The sequence below is a fragment of the Microcaecilia unicolor genome, chromosome 4 (genome assembly GCF_901765095.1).
Source record: "Microcaecilia unicolor chromosome 4, aMicUni1.1, whole genome shotgun sequence".
NCBI lineage: Eukaryota > Metazoa > Chordata > Amphibia > Gymnophiona > Siphonopidae > Microcaecilia > Microcaecilia unicolor.
The window spans coordinates 34,162,695-34,182,838 of NC_044034.1; the positions used below are offsets into that span (position 1 = coordinate 34,162,695).

The window sequence follows — 20,144 nt, forward strand, 5'->3', positions numbered from 1 at the left end:
CGCTCTTTCCCTCCCCCCTTGGCAGGGCCAGAGGTGCTTGTAGCTGTTAAGCACAGGAAGAGGCAGCAGCAAGGCAGCACATTTTTAAGGGAAAATATAATGTATTATGACCAATGTAATTTTCTTTCTATAGTCCATAGATTACGGAAATGGAAAAACAGAAAACATACACTAAAGCATTCTGGTTAAAATTTTCAAGGCAACTTCAAGAGCACTTTCCTCCAAATTCTGTACAGGTCGCCCAAATTTGGGTGCAGATCCCAGATTTGTGCATAAACTAATTAATAATTAGGCATTAACAATTAATAATTTAGAACAGCCTCAGTTCTTAGCCAATCTCTCATCTCCTATAGTCCAACATGAACAATGCAGTCCCAAATCAGAATTATCTGGCAAATCCACCTCTCTCATGAGCCAGATTAGACTGCTAGGAAATCTGCATTCTATTTTCTAGTCCCAGCTTTATGAAATGCTCTTCCCCATAGGAGCCAGCTCTGTGGGTGCTGTAGGTGCTTGAGCACCCTCAATATTGGGAGAATTCCTTGTATGTGCCCAGGAAGGGATTATTGCCATTGGGTTTAGCACCCCCGATAATTCTGAAAAGTTGGCACTTTCTTCCCCAATAGCTCCAGTCTGAGATGCACTTAGCTTGTTTTAAGGATCTCAAAATTTACTTTTTCATGATGGCTTTCTCAGGGACTTGAGCGGTTGGGGTGGTGTAGAGACAGATGGTGGTGTGAAAGACTTGGATGTGTTGAACTATTTTTTTTAGTGATAAGATTCTTTCTGGAACTTCTACCCCTGTTAGAAGTGGTTTTTTTGTGCAAGCTGTAATGTATACATTTTGAATGTTACCCAAAAGTGAACTACAAATGATACATAGATGTCAGACATCGCAAAGGATTCCTACTGGCTCTGTCAATATCAGGTCCCGGTAATTAACTTTCAGCGACTGCTATAATCATTGGTCAAAAACTTCCTTCCTCAACCAAAGTATTTTTTTTGTATATATTTTTATTATGAATTCCTCTCATTGGTGCAAAACTATCTCTCTCAGTGTCTGAGCCTAAAATAAGTGTCGTCGCTATTGCTGTTCTTGCACTGATAGAGGTGCTGCAATTTTAAGCCGATATTGTTAATGATAAGTATGTGCAACTCGACAGTTTTGCACCAATGCGAGAATGCACACATCTCTAGTCCGCTTCGTCTTGACCCATGGTCCCTCTTAAACTTCACACTCTCTCTCTTCCCGCTCCTTCCAACCCCCCCCCCCCCATTTACTATTGCAGTCACCTCTCCCAGGGCTTTTTTTTGAGAGGGTACTGAGTACCGGCACCTTTTCCATTGTCTGCTATAATTGACCCATGGCCCCCAAGTTTTAATGAAAGATCTCAGGCTCTACACACCAATTATGCCTTGTCATAGATTCTGTGACTGGTTGAAGGGGGCCTGGCTATTGTGGGGGTGGGTCTCTCAGTGATCACCCCACACCCGACGGGTGGCCTGGCGTTTGAGTACTGGCACCTTTTTCGCTAGAAAAAAATGCACTGCCTCTCACCTTTGTCATACTCTCCCGACTCCTGCTTATTCATAAAATGGCTTCCAACATAACATGGAAGACACAAAATGTTTGTAAGGAAACAGAAGAAGTGCTATTTTTACCTAACCAAAAATTAGCAGTAATTGCTATAGTTACAAGAAAAAGAATGGCCACTTTCTTTTCGTTTCTGTAATACTTTAGTCAGGTGGTGTTAGTTCTTCTGTTCCTAAAACCCAGGAGATGTTTTCAAGAGCTCAGGATTATCTGGCAAGTACTCCATGATACTGCCTAATTAATGAGAAGCTCCGGGGATTGAAGAAATATCTAGTATAATGTAATTATAAAAATGGAAAATGATATGGAAATTTATGAATACATGCATTATTATGGAACAGGCTGAAAGCAAAGATTAGTGTTAACCTGAGCACATAACTCTAAGGTTCGTTCACACTGGTTAATGAAATTATACCCGTTATTTATATTACTATATGTTAATATTATTCCTTTTTTTCCCAGAGCTCTGTATTGCTGATTTCATTAATATTACCATTGTTAATGTCATGTAGCATTACTATCAAACTTTGAAGCGGGCCTGATCTAAGCAATTCATACCCTGCATATACTATAAGGAGGTATTTTTATAACTGAGTCCATGTGGAGGTACCAGCAAAGTTTCAGGAGGAAAAATGCTACGCCAGGGAATTGGTACACTGGCATTTCTACCTGCTTTTGGCTATGCCCAGGTTAGCCTATATGTCTATGTATAATTGGGTTTGAAAGAGTATAGTTTGTGTGCTAGTGAAGCTGGCATTTTAATCTGTGTGATTTTCCTGTCAGTACTTGATGATGTCATCTTTGAGAGACAGAGCAGGCTGTCAGTAAATCAGTTTGTCTTCTGCATGGCAACTGGAGCTGTGAAGAAGGCGGAGGAGTTTCTGAGGAGGGTGCTTCCTCCGTGACTTGGGGAGTGAGTTGTGCAAAATACCGCCAAATTGGGCGTTTTCCCGCAACTGCTCACGGGAGTTCAATGATAGCCATGGGTTGTAGGTTTTTGGGTGCTTTTTAGTCCGTGGCCGTGGGTTGGGTGCTGTTTATTGCTGGTCCCGCAGCCGCAGGTTGAGAGCGCGCCGCTCTCTATGCTCTGCATTGCTACTGCTCATGCTCGTTGTCCCCGACTCCCTGCCCTCCCTGAGCTGAGCTCCCCTCGCTCCTATTAGTCCTAATTGGACCAATAGGAGGGTGAGGGAGGCGGGATCTATCATCTAGCGCCAATCCATTTCCAGTGTGTGGTTCTCCGGTGCGCTAACTGCGCACCTTTTTTCTCTTTCAGAGTGGTGGTGGTGTGGTGGTCAGGTCTCCCCCCTCCCCCGACCATGGCTCCTCCATGTGGCCTGTGGCCAGCCAGAGGGGGCAAGGGATAGGAGTCAGGACAGGAGACAGATGGATGCTGGACAGCGTTGGCTTTGGTGGTGGGTCCCCTTTAGATCATCAGAAGAGGGGGACCCATTGAATGAGCGCTGCAGATTCTTGGACTAAGGCTGCCATCTACAGGATCTTATCGCAGCGAAAGGGTTAATAGAAGCCTATATGAGCACTGAGGGGCCGATGCAGAAAACCATGTGTTAGAGCCATGTGCTGCTGGGCGGAGCACACGACTTCTAAGACTCCTGAGGCAGGCGTTGTGTACGCCGAAACACGGCCCGTGTCGGGTCTGATCTTAAAACGTCTTCAGACACTGCAAAATATGGCGCTCAAACTACTGTGCTTTGCAAAAGATCTGACCATTTCTCTCCTTTACTGCAGAAACATCATTGGCTCCCCATTGAACAAAGAATTATTCACAAGCTCTTACCTTTAAAGCTTTTCAGACAGGACTGCCACAATATCTAACTAATTTTACGATCCCATATTCCCCACCCTGTTTGCTTTGACCTTTGATGACTACCATCTGGTCCATCCAAACCCCAAGCAAGCCGTACTAGTAAATAGGTAGACCTGGTAGCAGGAATGTACAGGATCCTCCATGAAACGTTTGCCAGTTGTGGCCAGCACTTTTGCTTGTTTTTCCAAAAAAAACATCATCGCCTGCATCACTCGAACATAAATAACTGTCCAAGTCATTAACAGCCTTCAAAGTAAAGAATGACATGAGGACAAAGTTTGTCCACATCCTCACGGGCTCTGTCCCCATCCCCGTGGGATCTGTCCCTGCCCCCATGTCATTCTCTACCCTGGACATCCTGGGGAGCAGATCTAAATCCTGACATTCATCTGGGGCGTCACAGACATGCCCTCCACTTCTGAAATGAGGAATGCACATCTCTGTTTTCTTCCCATCCTGGTCTGGCCCTGGCCCCACCAAACCCTCGCCCCCTTGCCATATAGACATCTATATCTAAGCTTTGGAAAATAGGGACGTAGACGTCCATGAAGTATAGACATTTAAATACAAGTTTATGAACATCTAAAACACAAGCAGGGCTTCTAAAATAAGCACTTTTAAATTTTACCATGCATTGGACGCACACTGTATGTGTTATTCCTTATTCTCTTTTCCTGTGGATATTTGTACAATATTATTAAACTAGCCGTTAAGCCCATTAAAACGGGCGAGATTTGTGTTTTGCAAAATGTAATAATTCTCACCTCCATCCATCCATGTCCAGCAAACCTCCTCTCTCCCCCTGCCCTCCCCTCCCCCGATCCATGTCCAGCAATCCTGCTCTCTCCCCTGCCCTCCCCCCATGTCCAACAGCCCTCCTGTATCCCCTGGCCTCCCCCCATCCACCAACCATCCTCTCTCCCCTGCCCTCCCTCCATGTCCAGCAACCCTGCTCTCTCCCCTGCCCTCCCCCCATGTCTAGCAGCCCTGTCTCCCCTGGCCTCACCCCGTCCACCGACCCTCCTCTCTCCTCTGCCCTCCCCCCATATCCAGCAACCCTCCTCTTTCCCTTGGCCTCCCCCCCTGTCCACCAACCCTGCTCTCTCCCATGCCCTCCCCCCATGTCCAGCAACCCTGCTCTCTCCCCTGCCCTGCCCTCCCCCCCATGTCCAACAGCCCTGTCTCCCCTGGCCTCACCCCGTCCAAAGACCCTCTTCTCTCTCCTGCCCTCCCCCCATATCCAGCAACCCTCTTCTTTCCCTTGGCCTCCCCCCCCGTCCACCAACCCTGCTCTCTCCCCTGCCCTCCCCCCATGTCCAGCAACCCTCCTCTCTGCCTTACTCTCTCCCCATGTCCAGCTACCCTTCTCGCTGCTGCTCCCTCCCCCCTCCGTGCCGGGCCCCCTGCACTGACATGAGAGCGCCTCTCACCTCCGTGTGAAAGCACTGCAGGCAGCAGCAGATCACTCTGCTGCTGCCTGCAGCGCTTCCACACGGAGGTGAGAGGCGCTCTCATGTCAGTGCAGGGGGGCGGAGGTTGGTGTGTCAGCGATGTTCCTTCGTCTCCAGGCTCCAGTGGCAGCGTCCGTTTCCCTCTCTGTTCTGCCCTCTGACATCATCACGTCTTGACATGAGGGCGGGACAGAGAGGGAAGTCTCTACTGCGCATTTGCGGGTGAGTCGGTCACTTGTCATTTATATGTTTGATAGGAAGTAAAAAAAATGCATTCTAAACTATACTATCAATATTATGAATGGTTATTTGAGTGGTTATTATTTATTCTTTAATTTGCTCCTCACAGGCAGATTTGAAATTGCCTTTCAGATTTTTTTTAATGAAATGGAAATTCAGTAAGCCATAAATGACAATGGATGGAGAAGCTGGATTCTGCAATTACACAATTTCATAAATGTCACAATAAGCAATGGAATGAGCAGTGAGGAAACTGTTTACAGTGATAAGAAAGAGGGGAAAACAATGTTTGACATTAAGAGGTAATTAAATTTTTGCCGGGCGTCTTTGCATAAGGGACTGTCAGTGGCATGAATTATTTTAAGAAAGGCTGTGAGTTTCTAGGTATTTGGAAGATGTCTTACTTGCGGCCAGATGTTAAGAACAGAATAATGTGGGTCCTATTTCAACTGTAGCTGAGGAATGGAGAAGACAGGCAGAAATGTATGATATTTATTTAAAAAGTATTTGATGCACCACTCTTAACACAAAAGACTTCAGAGTGGTGTATAATCTCCCGTCAGGGGAAGCCACCTAACAAAATACCAAGGCAAATAACAAACAATTACAACTCAGCCATTTATAAATGCGGTACGTATTATAAAGGTCAATACTGAGCAAAGTGATGAGTGGCAAACCTGCTTATTTTTGAAGGAGAAGGGCGGCCATCTTCCGACATAAATCAGGAGATGGCCGGCCTTCTTCTAAACCCGGCCAAATCGGTATAATCGAAAGCCGATTTTGGCCGGCTTCAACTGCTTTCCGTCATAGGGCCGGCCAAAGTTCAAGGGGGCGTGTCGGCAGGGTACTGAAGGTGGGACGGGGGCATGGTTAAGATATGGCCGGCTTCGGCCGATAATGGAAAAAAGAAGGCCGGCTCTGACGAGCACTTGGCCGGCTTTACTTGGTCCATTTATTTTTAGGACCAAGCCTCAAAAAAGTGCCCCAGCTGACCACCGGAGGGAATCGGTGATGACCTCCCCTTACTCCCCCAGTGGTCACCAACCCCCTCCCACCCAAAAAAAGTTTTTTAAAACATTTTTGTGCCAGCCTTTATGCCAGCCTCAAATGTCATACACAGCTCCATCACAGCACTATGCAGGTCCCTGGAGAAGTTTTTAGTGGGTACTGCAATGCACTTCAGGCAGGCGGACCCAGGCCCACCCACCCCCACCTGTTACACTTGTGCTGGTAAATGGGAGCCTTCCAAAACCACCACAAACCCACTGTACCCACATGTAGGTGCCCTCCTTTACCCTTTAAGGGCTATGGTAGTGGTGTACACTTGTGGGTAGTGGTTTTTTTTTTGGGGGGGGGGGTTGGGGGGCTCAGCACCCAAAGTAAGGGAGCTATGCACCTGGGATCAATTTGTGAAGTCAACTGCAGTGCCCCCTAGGGTGCCCGGTTGGTGTCCTGGCATGTGAGGGGGACCAGTGCACTACAAATGCTGGCTCCTCCCATGACCAAAGGGCTTGGATTTGGCCGGGTTTGACATGGCCGCCATTAGTGTCCATTATCGGCAAAAACCAATGGCGGCCATCTCTAACGCCGGTGATCTCTAAGGCCGGCCCAAATGTTGAGATTTGGCCAGCCCCGACCGTATTATCGAAATGAAAGATGGCCAGCCATCTTGTTTCGATAATACTGTCAGGTATGCCGCTTTACGGGGCCGGCCTTAGAGATGGCCGGCCCCGTTCAATTATGCCCCTCCACGTTCCCGAATATCATCTGGTTTCCCAGACTACACGCAGATGCAGTTCTCTGGATAACTTTCGGATCGATGTTCATGTTGACCTGACTTGTCTAACTCGAGCTGAGCAGCGCTGAATATCAGTGCTGTCTGACTAAAGTATAAGTACGTTGCAGGAATGATTCCAGCTCCGACTCTTTTTGTCTGGATAAATTTTATGTGGCCAATAGTTGGCCTGGAAAAAATGACCCATTCAACTGAAGGGGGGGGGGGGGGTTAATTTCATCTTGTTTTATTTTAGAATGTAATTTTTATTTTATTCTTTTCATTTTTATATTCTATTATGTATGTTTTGTTGGTAGCCGTCGAGAATTGTAGACTGTGTGGTTTAATTTTTTTTAGATAACTACATAAAATAATTTCAAGAGACAAAGGGCTCCTTTTACACTGCCGCACCAGTGCTTCCTGCACAGCAAATGCGATGAAGCCCGTAGCAGTGGCGTACCAAAGGGGGAGCGGTGGGGGCGGTCCGCCATGGGTGCACGCCGCTGTGGGGTGCTGCGGCACGTGCCTGTGGGCTCCGAGTTCGCTACGCTAACTTCGCTGGTTCGCTGCAGCTCCCTCCCTCTGCCCCAGAACAGATTACTTCCTGCTCCGGGGCAGAGGGAGCTGCAGCGAGCCAGCGAAGTTAGCGTAGCGAACTCGGAGCCGACAGGCGCGCACCGCGGCACCCCCCCAGCGGCGTGCACCCGGGGGGGGGGAGGTGTCATTTCACGGGGGGGGGGGGGGGGGCGCATCGGCAATCCGCCCCGGGTGTCATCGAGGCTAGGAACGCCACTGGCCCGTAGGAATTGAATGGGCTTCGTCACGTTTGCCGCACCAGAATCGCTAGCGCAGCTTTGTAAAAGGAGTCCCAAGTTGTCAGGCTAACTCCCAAAGTTGGCTGACAAATCTTTGGAACTTCAACCCCACTGAAGGCCCCTATTACCAAACTGCAGTAAAATATGTCCTTAGCGTGTCAGATGCAGCCTGAATCTATTAAACTCTCCATCATTCTCAATTCCCATGGCAATTTATTCCATTTGGTTGGACCAGCCACATATCTTTCTGAGAAGCAAAATTCTCCTTTCCAAATGATATGCCATTTGTTTCATAACCACTATCCCACTGTGCAACTGAATTATACATGAAAAGCAGATAGTGCTGTAGGATCTGAAAAAAATGAAGGTCTGGTTTTACTATGGTGCGCTAACAGATTTAGCAGGTTGCTGATTACCATGGTAAGTGAGTAATACTGTTTGCAAGCTACAACACAAGCAGCGTTATTCTGGCAGCCTGGAGCACTGAGCTGCCAAGTTGCAGCCCAATGCTCCCAGCCATGACTACCAGGGTTCCCTCCTCAATCAAGAGCCCCTCCCCCCCGGATCTAGCCCCCTGAACTAGAGCCCTCTCATCCAGACCCCACCTTTGAAGTAGAACCCTCTTGATCCAGACCGCCAAGACGACCCCTCCCCGATCCAGCCCTACCAATCAAGAGTTTCCCCTAAAGGAGTCTCCCCTGATCAAGTCCCATAGCAATAGTTAGGCAAAACTAGCACATTTCGATGGAAGGAATTGGAAGGACAAGAGCAACTGGGGATCATGGGTCATTCCTACCCAAGGAGCCTCTGGACCATCAGGAAATTAAGGTATGGGCATGGATGTGGTGGGGGATCTTTGGGGGTTGGGGGCTTGATCAGGAGTGGTCTACTTTGGTGGGCAGATTGAGAAAGTATTTTGAGGAGGCTCTACTTTGATAGAGATAGGCTAGAAACCCCTTCCCCAGGGGTGTGCTGGTAAAATTTTAACAACGGGCTCTCTCTCCGGGCATAACCGGCCCTGAAATTTGGTGGGGGGGAGGGGGAAATACATGCCTCTCTCTCCCCTCCCTTGTGCAGGCACGCTAGGCATACCTTGGCCGAGCCCCACCAGCCAATAAATGGACTGCCACCATTCTCTGCTGCTTGTTTCTGGCTCTGAGCAGCATGATGAAACCTTCTTGCGCTTGCATGAAAAGTCCCAGCCTGATGCTTAGAGTCAGAAACAAGGAGCAGGGAGCAGCAGTAGTCTATTTACTTGGCTGGTGTGGCCAGCATCACTGCCAGCAAAGTAAAAGAGAATTCAGGAGGGGGCCCAAGCCCACATTTTGGGAGTCAGTTGTTAAAGTAGCCATGGGGAGGCCTACTTTAACAACCGGCTCCCAAAATTCTTAAAAACTTAACAAACGGCTCTCGCGAGCCCGTGAGAGCCCGCTCCAGCACACCACTGCCGTTCCCCCAACATCCTTGCCTTTGGAATGGCTATTTACTCTTTCTTCACCAGCAGGAGGGACCTCTTTTGGAATGGCTGCCAAACCCCAACATCACATAGCAGTATTCAACTATGCTTAATATTTAATGAATATTAAATATTCATTTTAACCCCATGAACTAGGCAGGGTCCAAGTTCAACTGGTTAACACGAGGATTATCACTATGCACGTTACACTTTTTTTTTGCCAGAATGCACGTTTTTTGCACAATTGTTAAAAAAAAGACTACTTTTAATTGCCAGGCAATTTGGTGCATAACTGGTAAAGTGGCATTTTAGCAGGCATATTCAATTTTTAACAATATATACACTAAAACTGTTTTTGCACACGTGTTAGTACGTATGCCCCATAGATATCTTCCATTCAATCAGTAGTCAAGTTCAGCCATACTTACCTTTTGGAAATGTCATAAAGCGACAGCCTAAAGTGGTACAACCATAACTTGCATTTGCAAATGATTCCATATTTGTAGGCTGGAAGTATGCTGCTGTGATGCAAGAACTAAGTAGGAAGGGTGAAAGAAGGTAGCCCTATAGGTCAGAAACACAGAACATGATGGCAGATAAGGACCCCCAAGACTCAACCAGTCTGTTCCTTTTGGTACAGCACACTGCCAGTACCTATCCAATCCAGGCTTTGTCCACATTTCTACATATCTAAAGATCTTCTGAATTTGTCTTATACAACAGGCCTCCATCACCATCACTGGGAGACTATCCCATGAGTTTACCACAGTTTCTGTGAAGAGATTCTACCATATTGCACTAAGGGATGCAATTCATTAGTGCGTACTTATTTTGAAAATGTGTCTTTAAAATTTTAATGCATGTAAAATCAATTAAATACTCAAATAACCTACAAATTAATGCATGTTAACTCGATTTGTGTGTTAAAATTTTAATGTATGTTTAAAAAGTTATTAAAATAAATGTGTGAAACAAACTGAAAGATGCCTGAAAATCAGGGAAAAATTTTCAAATATATCCAGCATTTTTGACTTGTGAACATTCCTACGAACCGTACCTTCTTTTCAGTCTCGTATCATGACCTCTTGTCCTAGAACTTCCGGTTCCCCTTGAAAAAGTTTGTCTCCTGTATATCACTTAGTCTATCTTTGAGGTATCTGAATGCCTCTGACTTATTCCCTCTCCCATTGCTCTGTGTAGGTTAGGTTAGGTTATACATCTATTTACATCCTTAAACCTCATTTCATAATACAGGAATTAGGGGCCTGACTATTTTGGCAGCCTTTCTTTGAACCGTCTTTAGTCTGTTTCCTTTTCAAAACATGACATCCAGAATGGCATGCACTACGCCAGATGAGGTCATGCTGTTAATTTGGTACAGAAGCCTCGTCAGTGTTTCTGGCACTGCCACTCCTAATATATTTTAGCATTCCTTTGACTTTCACCACTGCCCCGGTGACTATGTGTTGATGTCATCAAATCAGAACACCTCAAAGTCGCTATCCTGATTAGTGCACGTACGTGCTACATACTTCATCATGGATTTCTCAGCATCATGTAGACAGCTCTTCAAACTCAGGCCATAAATCTCAATTGCCAAACTCTTCAACACTCCTGTAACCTTTTTAGATCTCTCTTCAAATTTTCAAGGCATCCGGGTTGTCAACACTGTTGTAATATCTTTGTTTCATCTAAAACCTCCCTACCAGCCCCTGCTGTATTGATTATAACAACTTTGAATGGAACTGTGGGCTCCACGAATAACATTATCTTTGGAGTACAGGCCATTTCATCCTATACTCTGCCTATCACTCAACCAGTTATTTAATCCAGTTAACCCACAGGATAGGCTGTTCAGTTTATTTATGAGTCTCCCATGTGGAACAGTGTGAAAAACCTTACTGAAATTAAGTATACCTTGTACAGCATCTACCCCAGTTCTTTGGTTACCTGCTGAAAGAAATTGATCACACTTGACGTGATCATCTACTAAAAAACAGGCTCCCTTGGTTCCTGTAACCTGTTCTTTTATAGTTTCACTAGCCGTTAAGCCCGTAACAACGGGCTAGTTTTTTGTTTTCCTATGGCCTCCCCCCGTCCACCAACCCTGCTCCCTCCCCTGCCCGCCCCCCAGCGTCTGTTTCCCTCAGTTCCGCCCCCTCCTCCCCTCCCTGCTCCCTCCTCCTCCGATTTCCACACCCATGTCCAAGCCCTCCTCCCTATTGGGCTGTACTGCTGGTGGAGGCGGGGCTTGGACTTCTACACTCTCAGCATTCCGACTCTACTGCACATTTGCAGGTGAGTCGGTCACTTGCCGTTTATATGTTTGATAGGGAACTGGAGGCTGCCACTGAAAGCCAATTGAACCTCAGCTTCTTAGCTTTGTCAAGCTTTCAGCAAGCACTTGTTGCATGTAAATTCCTGACTAGAATAAGTTTCTCATACCCATCAGTTAAGTATCAATCTCCAGTACTTGTTACACTAGTACTGTTACACAGTGGCGTTCCTAGGGGCGCTGACACCCGGGGCGGATCGCTGATGCGCCCCGCCCCCCAGGTGCAGCGCCCCCCCCGGAACAGTGCGACCCTCCCCCGGCGAAATAACCTGGGTGCAGCGCGACCCCCCCGCGAAAGAACCCCCCCGGGTGCACGCCGCTGGGGGGGGGGGGGGGGGGGTGCCGCGCGCCTGTCGGCTCTTCGTTTCCATGCTCCCTCTGCCCCAGAACAGGAAGTAACCTGTTCCGGGGCAGAGGGAGCATGAAGAGCCGACAGGCGCGCGGCATCCCCCCAGCGGCGTGCACCCGGGGCGGACCGCCCCCACCGCCCCCCCCCCCCCTTGGTACGCCACTGCTGTTACATGGAGATGTGCAACTAATGCATAAGATTTCTTTGGTTTCCGCTGGTTTGTTGGGGATCTAGTTAAAGCACTTTGAGTAATGATTTTAATATGGTAATGTGGACTAACTAACTAAGGGCCCCATTTCTCATGCTGCGGCAAAAGGGGGCTGGTGCTGGCGTCCGCACACATTTTACACGTGCGCCGAGGCCCCCTTTTACTGCAGCTGGTATAAGGGAAGTCTCGCTTTCCAACAGGAAATGGCTGGGTGGCAAGTAAAGTACTTGCCTGCGGCCATTTTGATGGGGAGCCCTTACTGCCACACATTGAGGTGGCGGTAAGGGCTCCCACGTTAGCCCAGCGGTAACCGGGTAGAGTGTGGCACTGCCCGGTTACCGCCGGGTATGCTCCGGCGCTACAAAAAATAAATCATTTTTTTGTAGTGCCAGAAATGACAGCACGCTAGGGGTGGGGAAGTACCGCTGGGCGGTAGCCTGGTGCTACTTCCTGTATAGCGAGCGGTAAGCCCACATTGGGCTTACCGACGCTTAGTAAAAGGAGCCCTAAGCTTTTAATTATTTAGCAATAATTTTTAGAGTTTGAGTGAATTTTAATTGTGTAATTTGTATTTTCAGAGTCAGAGGACCATACTCTGATGCAGCCTTACTGGTGAAACGTGAATCATGTTGGTTGCGGGTCTGTCAAGCTAAGTACTTTTAAATCAATCGTACAAAAGTTGGCCATAAAAGTTAGATTTAAAATTTAAGTTAACTGAAGACTGATGACGACGCTGGTAATCCATAGGACTGAGTTCCTATGTGAAACGAATTACCACTGAGGTCTGTCACCATAATAGTGTGGAAGTGTATAGAACATAGTACGTTACTTGCATTACCTGCATTAAAGGTTACAATTTAAGAGTAGGATTAGTGTTTGGCATCTCATTAGAATGACTGTGTGGCTCCTGCTAGTAAAGGATATTTGGAGTATAAATTGATTTACTAAGCAGATGTGACAAGTTACTTCCTGGCTTAAGCCAAATTGCAAAACGTTGCGATATTTGATAACTTCATTAAGGGGCCCTTTTACTAAGCTGTGTAAGGACCTATGCATGGACAACGCACGCCAAATCGGCACTACCACCTGGCTAGTGCGTGAGCTGGGCCGTATTTCTGAATATGGCGCGTGCTGAATCCTGCAGTAGAAAATTTATTTTCTGTTTTCTACTGCAGGCACGGTGCTGCATGCTTACCAAGGGTAGTACAACGTGCAGGACGTCAGAAACAGGATGAAGCCTTGCGCGGGAAGCAAGAGGACCTCGGCTGGCGGGGGTTGGAGTCCCCCGCCAGCAAAGGTAGCCCACGGCGATGGCGAGGGAGGGTTGGCGGTGGGAGGGGGGGTCGAGAGGGTCGTCGGCAGGGGGGTCCAGGACCAAATCTACGGAGGCCCAGGCCCTCGTGGCCCCACGTAGCTACACCCCTGCTTATAACATTACAATACATGGTAAATTCATCATTTTATACTATCTATCAAACCTATAAATGGCAAGTGACCGACTCACTTGCAAATGCGCAGTACAGACTTCCCTCTCTGTCCCGCCCCCGCGTCAAGACGTGATGACGGGGGGAGGGGGGGCGGGACAGAGAGGGAAACTGCGCGGGAGAGAGGGAAACGCTGACGTCGCTACCGCTCCCCCCCCAAGGTAGCCGCTACCGCCCCCCCCCCGGAGTCGCCACACCCCCCCTTCACCCGGCCCGGGCCCTCTCTTCGTTATTCAACTTACAGCAGCGCCGAAACAGCAGCAAGCAGCTCAGCTTCAGCTCCCATCGGCCTTCCTTCCCTGCCTGTGCCCCGCCCTCGCCGACGTGACGTCACACGAGGGCGAGGCACAGGCAATGAAGGAAGGCCAACGGGAGCTGCTGCTTGCTGCTGTTTTGGCGCTGCTGTAAGTTGAATAACGAAGAGAGGGCCCGGGCCAGGTGAAGGGGGGGGGGGCGGGGGCGACTTTGGGGTGGGGGGGGGAGGTAGCGGCTACCTTGGGGGGGGGAGGGGACATGGGAGGTCTCAGAAGGAGGGGGGCCTTGGAGCTGGGAGGGAGGGCAGGGGGGCCCTTACAGTTGTGAGGGAATGGGGCCCCTTACAGTTGTGAGGGAGAGCAGAGGGCCTTGGAACTGTGAGGGAGGGAAGGGGGCCTTGGGAGCTGGGGGGGGGGGGGGGGAGGGCCTGGGGCCTTGGAACTGGGAGGGAGGGACAGAGGGGGCCTTAGAGCTGGCAGGGAAGGAGGATGGCAGGGGGCCTTGCAGCTGCAACGGGAGGGGGCCTTGGGAAAAAAAAACATTCCAATACGCGCCCGTTTTAACGGGCTTAACGGCTAGTCTATAGTATAAAATGATACATTTATAAAATGATGGTGGTAATTGCAGGAGCCCTTACTGCCTCCTAAATATATATTGCCCTGGATCTAAAGTACTGGCAAATATAAGTTATATTTCCCAATACTTTATATCCAGAACAAAAAATTAAAAGTCTTAATATCAGTAGGAGTCAGTCGAACCTGGACTTGGACAGTGGAAAAATAGAAGCGTTAGAGCCAGTCGAAGGTTTTGGTGTACAGATGCCCCAGCCCGGTTAGAATTTACTAGAGATTAACATTTTTCTATTAAATGACCTTCTTTAAATGTCTTCCACAAGAAATAGGAGGCTAGAACTAAAAACTTAAGTTCATCTAATGCATTCCAGGGTTCGGGTTTATTAAAGTGTGGTATATGAGAACATATTTTTCTGAGAAGCAAAATTCTCCTTTCCAAATGATATGTCGTTTGTTTCCTTATCACTGTCCCATTGTGCTACTGAATCGTACATGAAAAGCAAGATAGTGCTGAAGCATCTGCTGATGTTAGAACACTGAATAAAACTGAAGCGCTGATTTTACTAAGCTGCGCTAAAGGATTCAGTGAGCGTTAATGATTAGCGCGCTAAATGCTAAGAAGCTCGTAGGTATAAAATGGACTTCTAAGCATTTAGGGTCCATTTTACTAAGCTGTGGTAAAATGGGCCCCGCAGTGGGTAAAAAGCCCCCCAGAATGGCCATGCGGTAAGCATTTACTGCCACCCACTGAGCTGGTGGTAAGGACTCCCGTGACCTGGCAGGAACCGGGCGGCGCATGGTGCTGCTCGATTACTGCCAGATAACCCCCTGTGGTAATATTTTTCTGGAATTTGGATGCCGGGAGCGGAACTACCGCAGGAGGGCCACGTTAGGCCTGCGGTAATTCCAATTTGCCGTGCGGAAAGCCCATTACCGTGCACTAATTGTTAGCGCACGCTAAATCTTTTAGCGCACCTTAATAAAAGGAGCCCTAAATAATTTAACAGATGTCACAACAAAGTTATTTTATATCTTTCAAAAGTGAGTCCAGTATGCTTTCTCAAAAGCCTTTGTGATTTCCTCTAATGCTGCCCAATAAGCTACGGTTTGGAATTTATGCAGCTTTTGTATTTAAAATGATACTTTAGAATATTTGGGGGTTTTTTTCTTCCCACTTACCCCTTTGACATCAATCAAGCCAGGTTTTGCATTAAACTTCACAGTCTTCAGTCGTGCACGCTCCTTTCTTTCAACCCTATGGGGAACAAATAATGTATGATGGGAGCTTGATAAAAACACAGGGTGGGAAATTTCTCTAAGGCACCCGTTTACTAAGCAATTAATGCACCCTAATTACCATTAACACCGCTTTAAATGGCTAAAAACTCAGCACTGTGTGGTAAAATAAGCAATGCTATATATAGGGAAAGGGAAGGGAAATGGGACTTGATATACCACCTTTCTGTGGTATTTTGCAACTACATTCAAAGTGGTTTACATATATTCAGGTACTTATTTTGTAGCAGGGGCAATGGAGGGTTAAGTGACTTGCCCACAGTCACAAGGAGCTGCAGTGGGAATTGAACCTGATTTCCCAGGATCAAAGTCCACTGCACTAACCTCTAGGCTACTCCTCCACTCCACTCCACATGACTGAATATTATACCTTGTCCTGATAACATTATGTTATGTTTATCTATCAATCCACTTCCAATCCTACATGATTTACTTATGCACTCTTATTTGTAACAATTGTAAAATTATTATTCCATTAATATGATTGCTATGATATTCTTATGCACCTATCTGTATCTATATTCTGAAATTCTTATTCTATAATGTGTATATGTCGTTGTAACATTTTGTAAGCCACATTGAGCCTGCAAATAGGTGGGAAAATGTGGGATACAAGTGCAGCAAATAAATCTGCACTTCCCCAGCTGTAAAGGACTAAAATACAAGCTGCTACACGCCACTAACTTCTCCTACTTGAGCACGCAGCTATGGAATGCTCTACCTACAGACCTGAAAGCTACTGACGATATAACAAACTTCCGCAAATCTCTGAAGACACATCTCTTCCAAAAAGCCTACAAAGAAAACACATAACCTACAAACTACCTGAACAATCCACACAATTAATACAGCTCTCCTCTATCCTACCTAACATCTTCCCAGTGGCGTAGCAAGGAGGGCTGCCACCCAGGGCTGTTCGCCATTGCACCCCCTCGGGTGCAGCACGATGACACCCCCCCTCAGCGCATCAACACCCCCCCCCCCCGACCCAGTGCCTACCCTCCTCAGCTCCCTCCAACCAGCTGAGCACCCTACCTTTAAAGAAATTTCGGAAGCCGTGGAGAGGCGAGGCGCAGCGCCTCGCGCCTGCAAGTAAAAGAAGCGTGGATCATCATCATCGGGCCTTCCCTCACGCTGTCTGTCCCACCCTTGCGGAAATAGGAAGTTGAGTTAGCGGAGGGCGGGACAGACAGCGTGAGGGAAGGCCCGATGATGACGATCCACACTTTTTTTACTTGCAGGCGCGTGGCGCTGCGCCTCGCCTCTCCACAGCTTCCGAAATTTCTTTAAAGGTAGGGTGCTCAGATTGTTGGAGGGAGCTGAGGAGGGTAGGCAATGGGTTGGGGGGTGGGGTGTCATCGTGCTGCACACGGGGGGGGGGGGGAGCTGGCAGGGAGCACCCCCCCCCCGAGCTGACACCCGGGGCGGACCGCCCCTTCCGCCCCCCCTTGCTACGCCACTGCACCTTCCTCTATCTTCCCTCACCTGTCAAACTTTAATAATTGTTCCTGTTATCATGAAGCGATTCTGTTGACCCTCCCTTACCTAATCCTCAAACACTAAGAACTGTTATCATGAAATGAAATGATTATGTCATTACCATACTCTGTAAGCCACATTGAGCCTGCAAATAGGTGGGATAATGTGGGATACAAATGCAATAAATAAATAAATAAATAAATATAAATCTGACCATTTGTAGGTAAAAGGGTTAACATGGCTTGTGTGTATTGGAGGCAGTAAGTTAACTGCCTCTAGAGATGTAGGTAACATCCCCTGGGTGCATTGACTTGCTAACCCTGTAGCCTATGCCCCAAAGGACCAAATTAAAGAGCAAGGTGAGGGCCTCTTTTACGAAGCTGCGGCAAAAGAGGGCCTACGCTGGCGTCGGTGTGTGTTTTTCTTGGGTGCTGAGGCCCCCTTTTTCCATAGCCAGTAAAAGGGAAGTCTCTCTTTCCTGCAGGAAATGGCCGTGCGGCAACTAAAGCATTTGCTGCACGGCCATTTCAGGGTGGAGCCCTTACCGCCACCCACTGAGGTGGCGGTAAGGGCTCCTGAGCTAACCTGGTGGTAACCAATTACCGTCCCGTAAACTCAGGCGCTACAAAAATAAATATATTTTTGAGGGGCCGGATATGATGACACGCTAGGGGTGGGAAGTACTGCCAGGCTGTTGCAGTAGCCCGGTGGAATGTCCTGTTTAGCGAGCAGTAAGCTCGCGTTGAGCTTACTACCTCTTAGTAAAAGGGGCCCTAAGTGAGGTTAAAAAAAAAAAAAAGAAATTCCTATGTCCTTTGCTGACATCGACGTAAATAACAATGGTGGCCTAGTGGACCTTCCCTCTCCATTCACCCCCATGTAAAAGAGCATACCCTTTCTGAGTGACCTCAAATCCATGGTTGGGCTAACCCTCAAAACCCTTCTCCCTGTCATGATCTGCGGCTAAACGTCCATAAAAATACGTCTCCTTTTCCAGGCCTGCTCCCAAACTGGAAAATCTCCAAGATTCTGTTCTGGTCCCTCCTGGCCCTCCCCAGCTCCTGTTCCCCAACACAAGCTAAAAATAAAATTTCCATTTGAAGGTAGGAGCGATCTCCATTTACTCTTGTCTTGGTGGCACCAAGCTGGGAAATGAAAGCACTTGACCCCTAGTAGTATGCTAGAATGGACTGCTAGGGATCAACCTGCCAAATAATGCTGATCCCTAGAGGTACATTTTGATATTCCACTAGGGATTAGGTGTCAACTATCAGGGAAGGAGCAAGTAGGGATCACTCTTTTTTTCCAATAGGATTCTGGGTTTGGGATGAGTAGAGGTCTGGGAGGGGTTGGAGGCTAGGGATTCTGGGTCAGTCACTTTTAATTATTTTAGGGATGAGCCAGGGATAGGCAAATGGGGAGGATGCCTGGGGAGTAGCTTTGATTAGCATATTTGATGGGATTGTGTGCTGATCTGGCTGAATAGTATGTAGTATAATCATAGGATTTTAATAACCTGCAGTTTCAGGTACCTTAGGTTACTAACAGCCTTATTTTCGAAAGTGATGGGCGCCCATATTTCGACCCAAATCGGGAGATGGGCGCCCATCTCGCAAAGGCGCCCAAATCGGTATAATCGAAAGCCAATTTTGGGCGTCTTCAACTGCAATCTGTCGCGGAAACGGGCAAAGTTGACAGGGGCGTGTCGGAGGCGTGGTGAAGGCAAGACTGGGGCGTGTTTATCAGCTGAGGAGAGATGGGTGCCTTCGGCCGATAATCGAAAAAAGAAAGGCGTTTTTAGTGCGAATTTGGGTCATTTTTTTGGACCCTTTTTTTTCCGCAAACAAGTCCCAAAAAAGTGCCCTAAATGACCAGATGACCACCAGCGGGAATCGGGGATGACCACCCCTGACTCCCCCAGTGGTCACTAACCTCCCTCCCACCATAAAAAAAAACAACTTTACCAACTTTTTTTCCAGCCTGTATGCCAGCCTTAAATGCCATACCCATCTCCATCACAGCAGTATGCAGGTCCCTGGAGCAGTTGTTAGTGGGTGCAGTGGACTTCACCTAGGTGGACCCAGGCCCATCCCCCCCCCCCACCTGTTACACTTGTGGTGGTAAATGTGAGCCCTCCCAACCGCCCTCAAAACCCACTGTACCCACATGTAGGTGCCCCCCTTCAGCCATAAGGGCTATGGTAATGGTGTAGAGTTGTGGGCAGTGGGCTTTGGGGGGGGGGATTTGAGGGGCTCAGCACCCAAGGGATGGGAGCTATGGACTTGGGAGCTCCTTAACTTTTTTTTTTTAACTTGTTACAAGTGCCCCCTAGGGTGCCCGGTTGGTGTCCTGGCATGTGAGGGGGACCAGTGCACTACGAATCCTGGCCCCTCCCACGACCCAATGCCTTGGATTTGTTCGTTTTTGAGCTGGGCGCCTTCGGGTTCCATTATCGCTGAAAAACGAAACCGCCCAGCTCAAATCCGCACAACTCTGATGCATTTGCCGGGCACAAACCGTATTATCGAAAAAAGATGGGCGCCTATTTTTTTTTAAAAATATGGTCTGTCCCACCCCTTCACGTACCCATTCTTGGACATAGACGCCCATGGAGATGGGCGTTCGCGTTCGATTATGCCCCTCTTAGGGGCCCAAGCGTCTATGTGCGCCCAATGCGCACCAAAATGGAGATACCGCACAGCTACCGCGCTGAAAAATGGATCGGCACAGGCCTAAAACTCACGCCTACACTACCGCAAGCCATTTTGCAGCGAACCTTAGTAAAAAAAAAGACCCCTAATTATTTGGTGTGGTAAACTGGCAGTATTTTATTTTTCCTTAGTACATAGACTTGCAGGTGACTCTAAGCCAAACTGCCCTGGACATATTTTCAAGGCTGGTTTAGGCATCTTATAAAAACAAATTCTCACAGGAAGAAGAATACTGCAGCTAGTTTATATCGAAAACAAATTATGTTCATTTTAAATTGCAGAAGAGGTTTCCCTTCA

At 47.8% G+C, this 20,144-nt stretch overlaps 1 protein-coding gene across 3 annotated transcripts in view; it reads right to left on the reverse strand.

Annotated features, from left to right (window-relative positions):
* Positions 1-20,144, reverse strand: part of LOC115468420 (disks large homolog 2) — a 361,629-nt gene that overhangs the window by 152,572 nt on the left and 188,913 nt on the right. For all 3 annotated transcript variants that reach the window (XM_030200108.1, XM_030200106.1, XM_030200107.1), the window contains exon 4: positions 15,541-15,616. In XM_030200108.1, the coding sequence (XP_030055968.1) occupies positions 15,541-15,616 (76 nt within the window). The remainder of the gene's footprint in view (positions 1-15,540; positions 15,617-20,144) is intronic.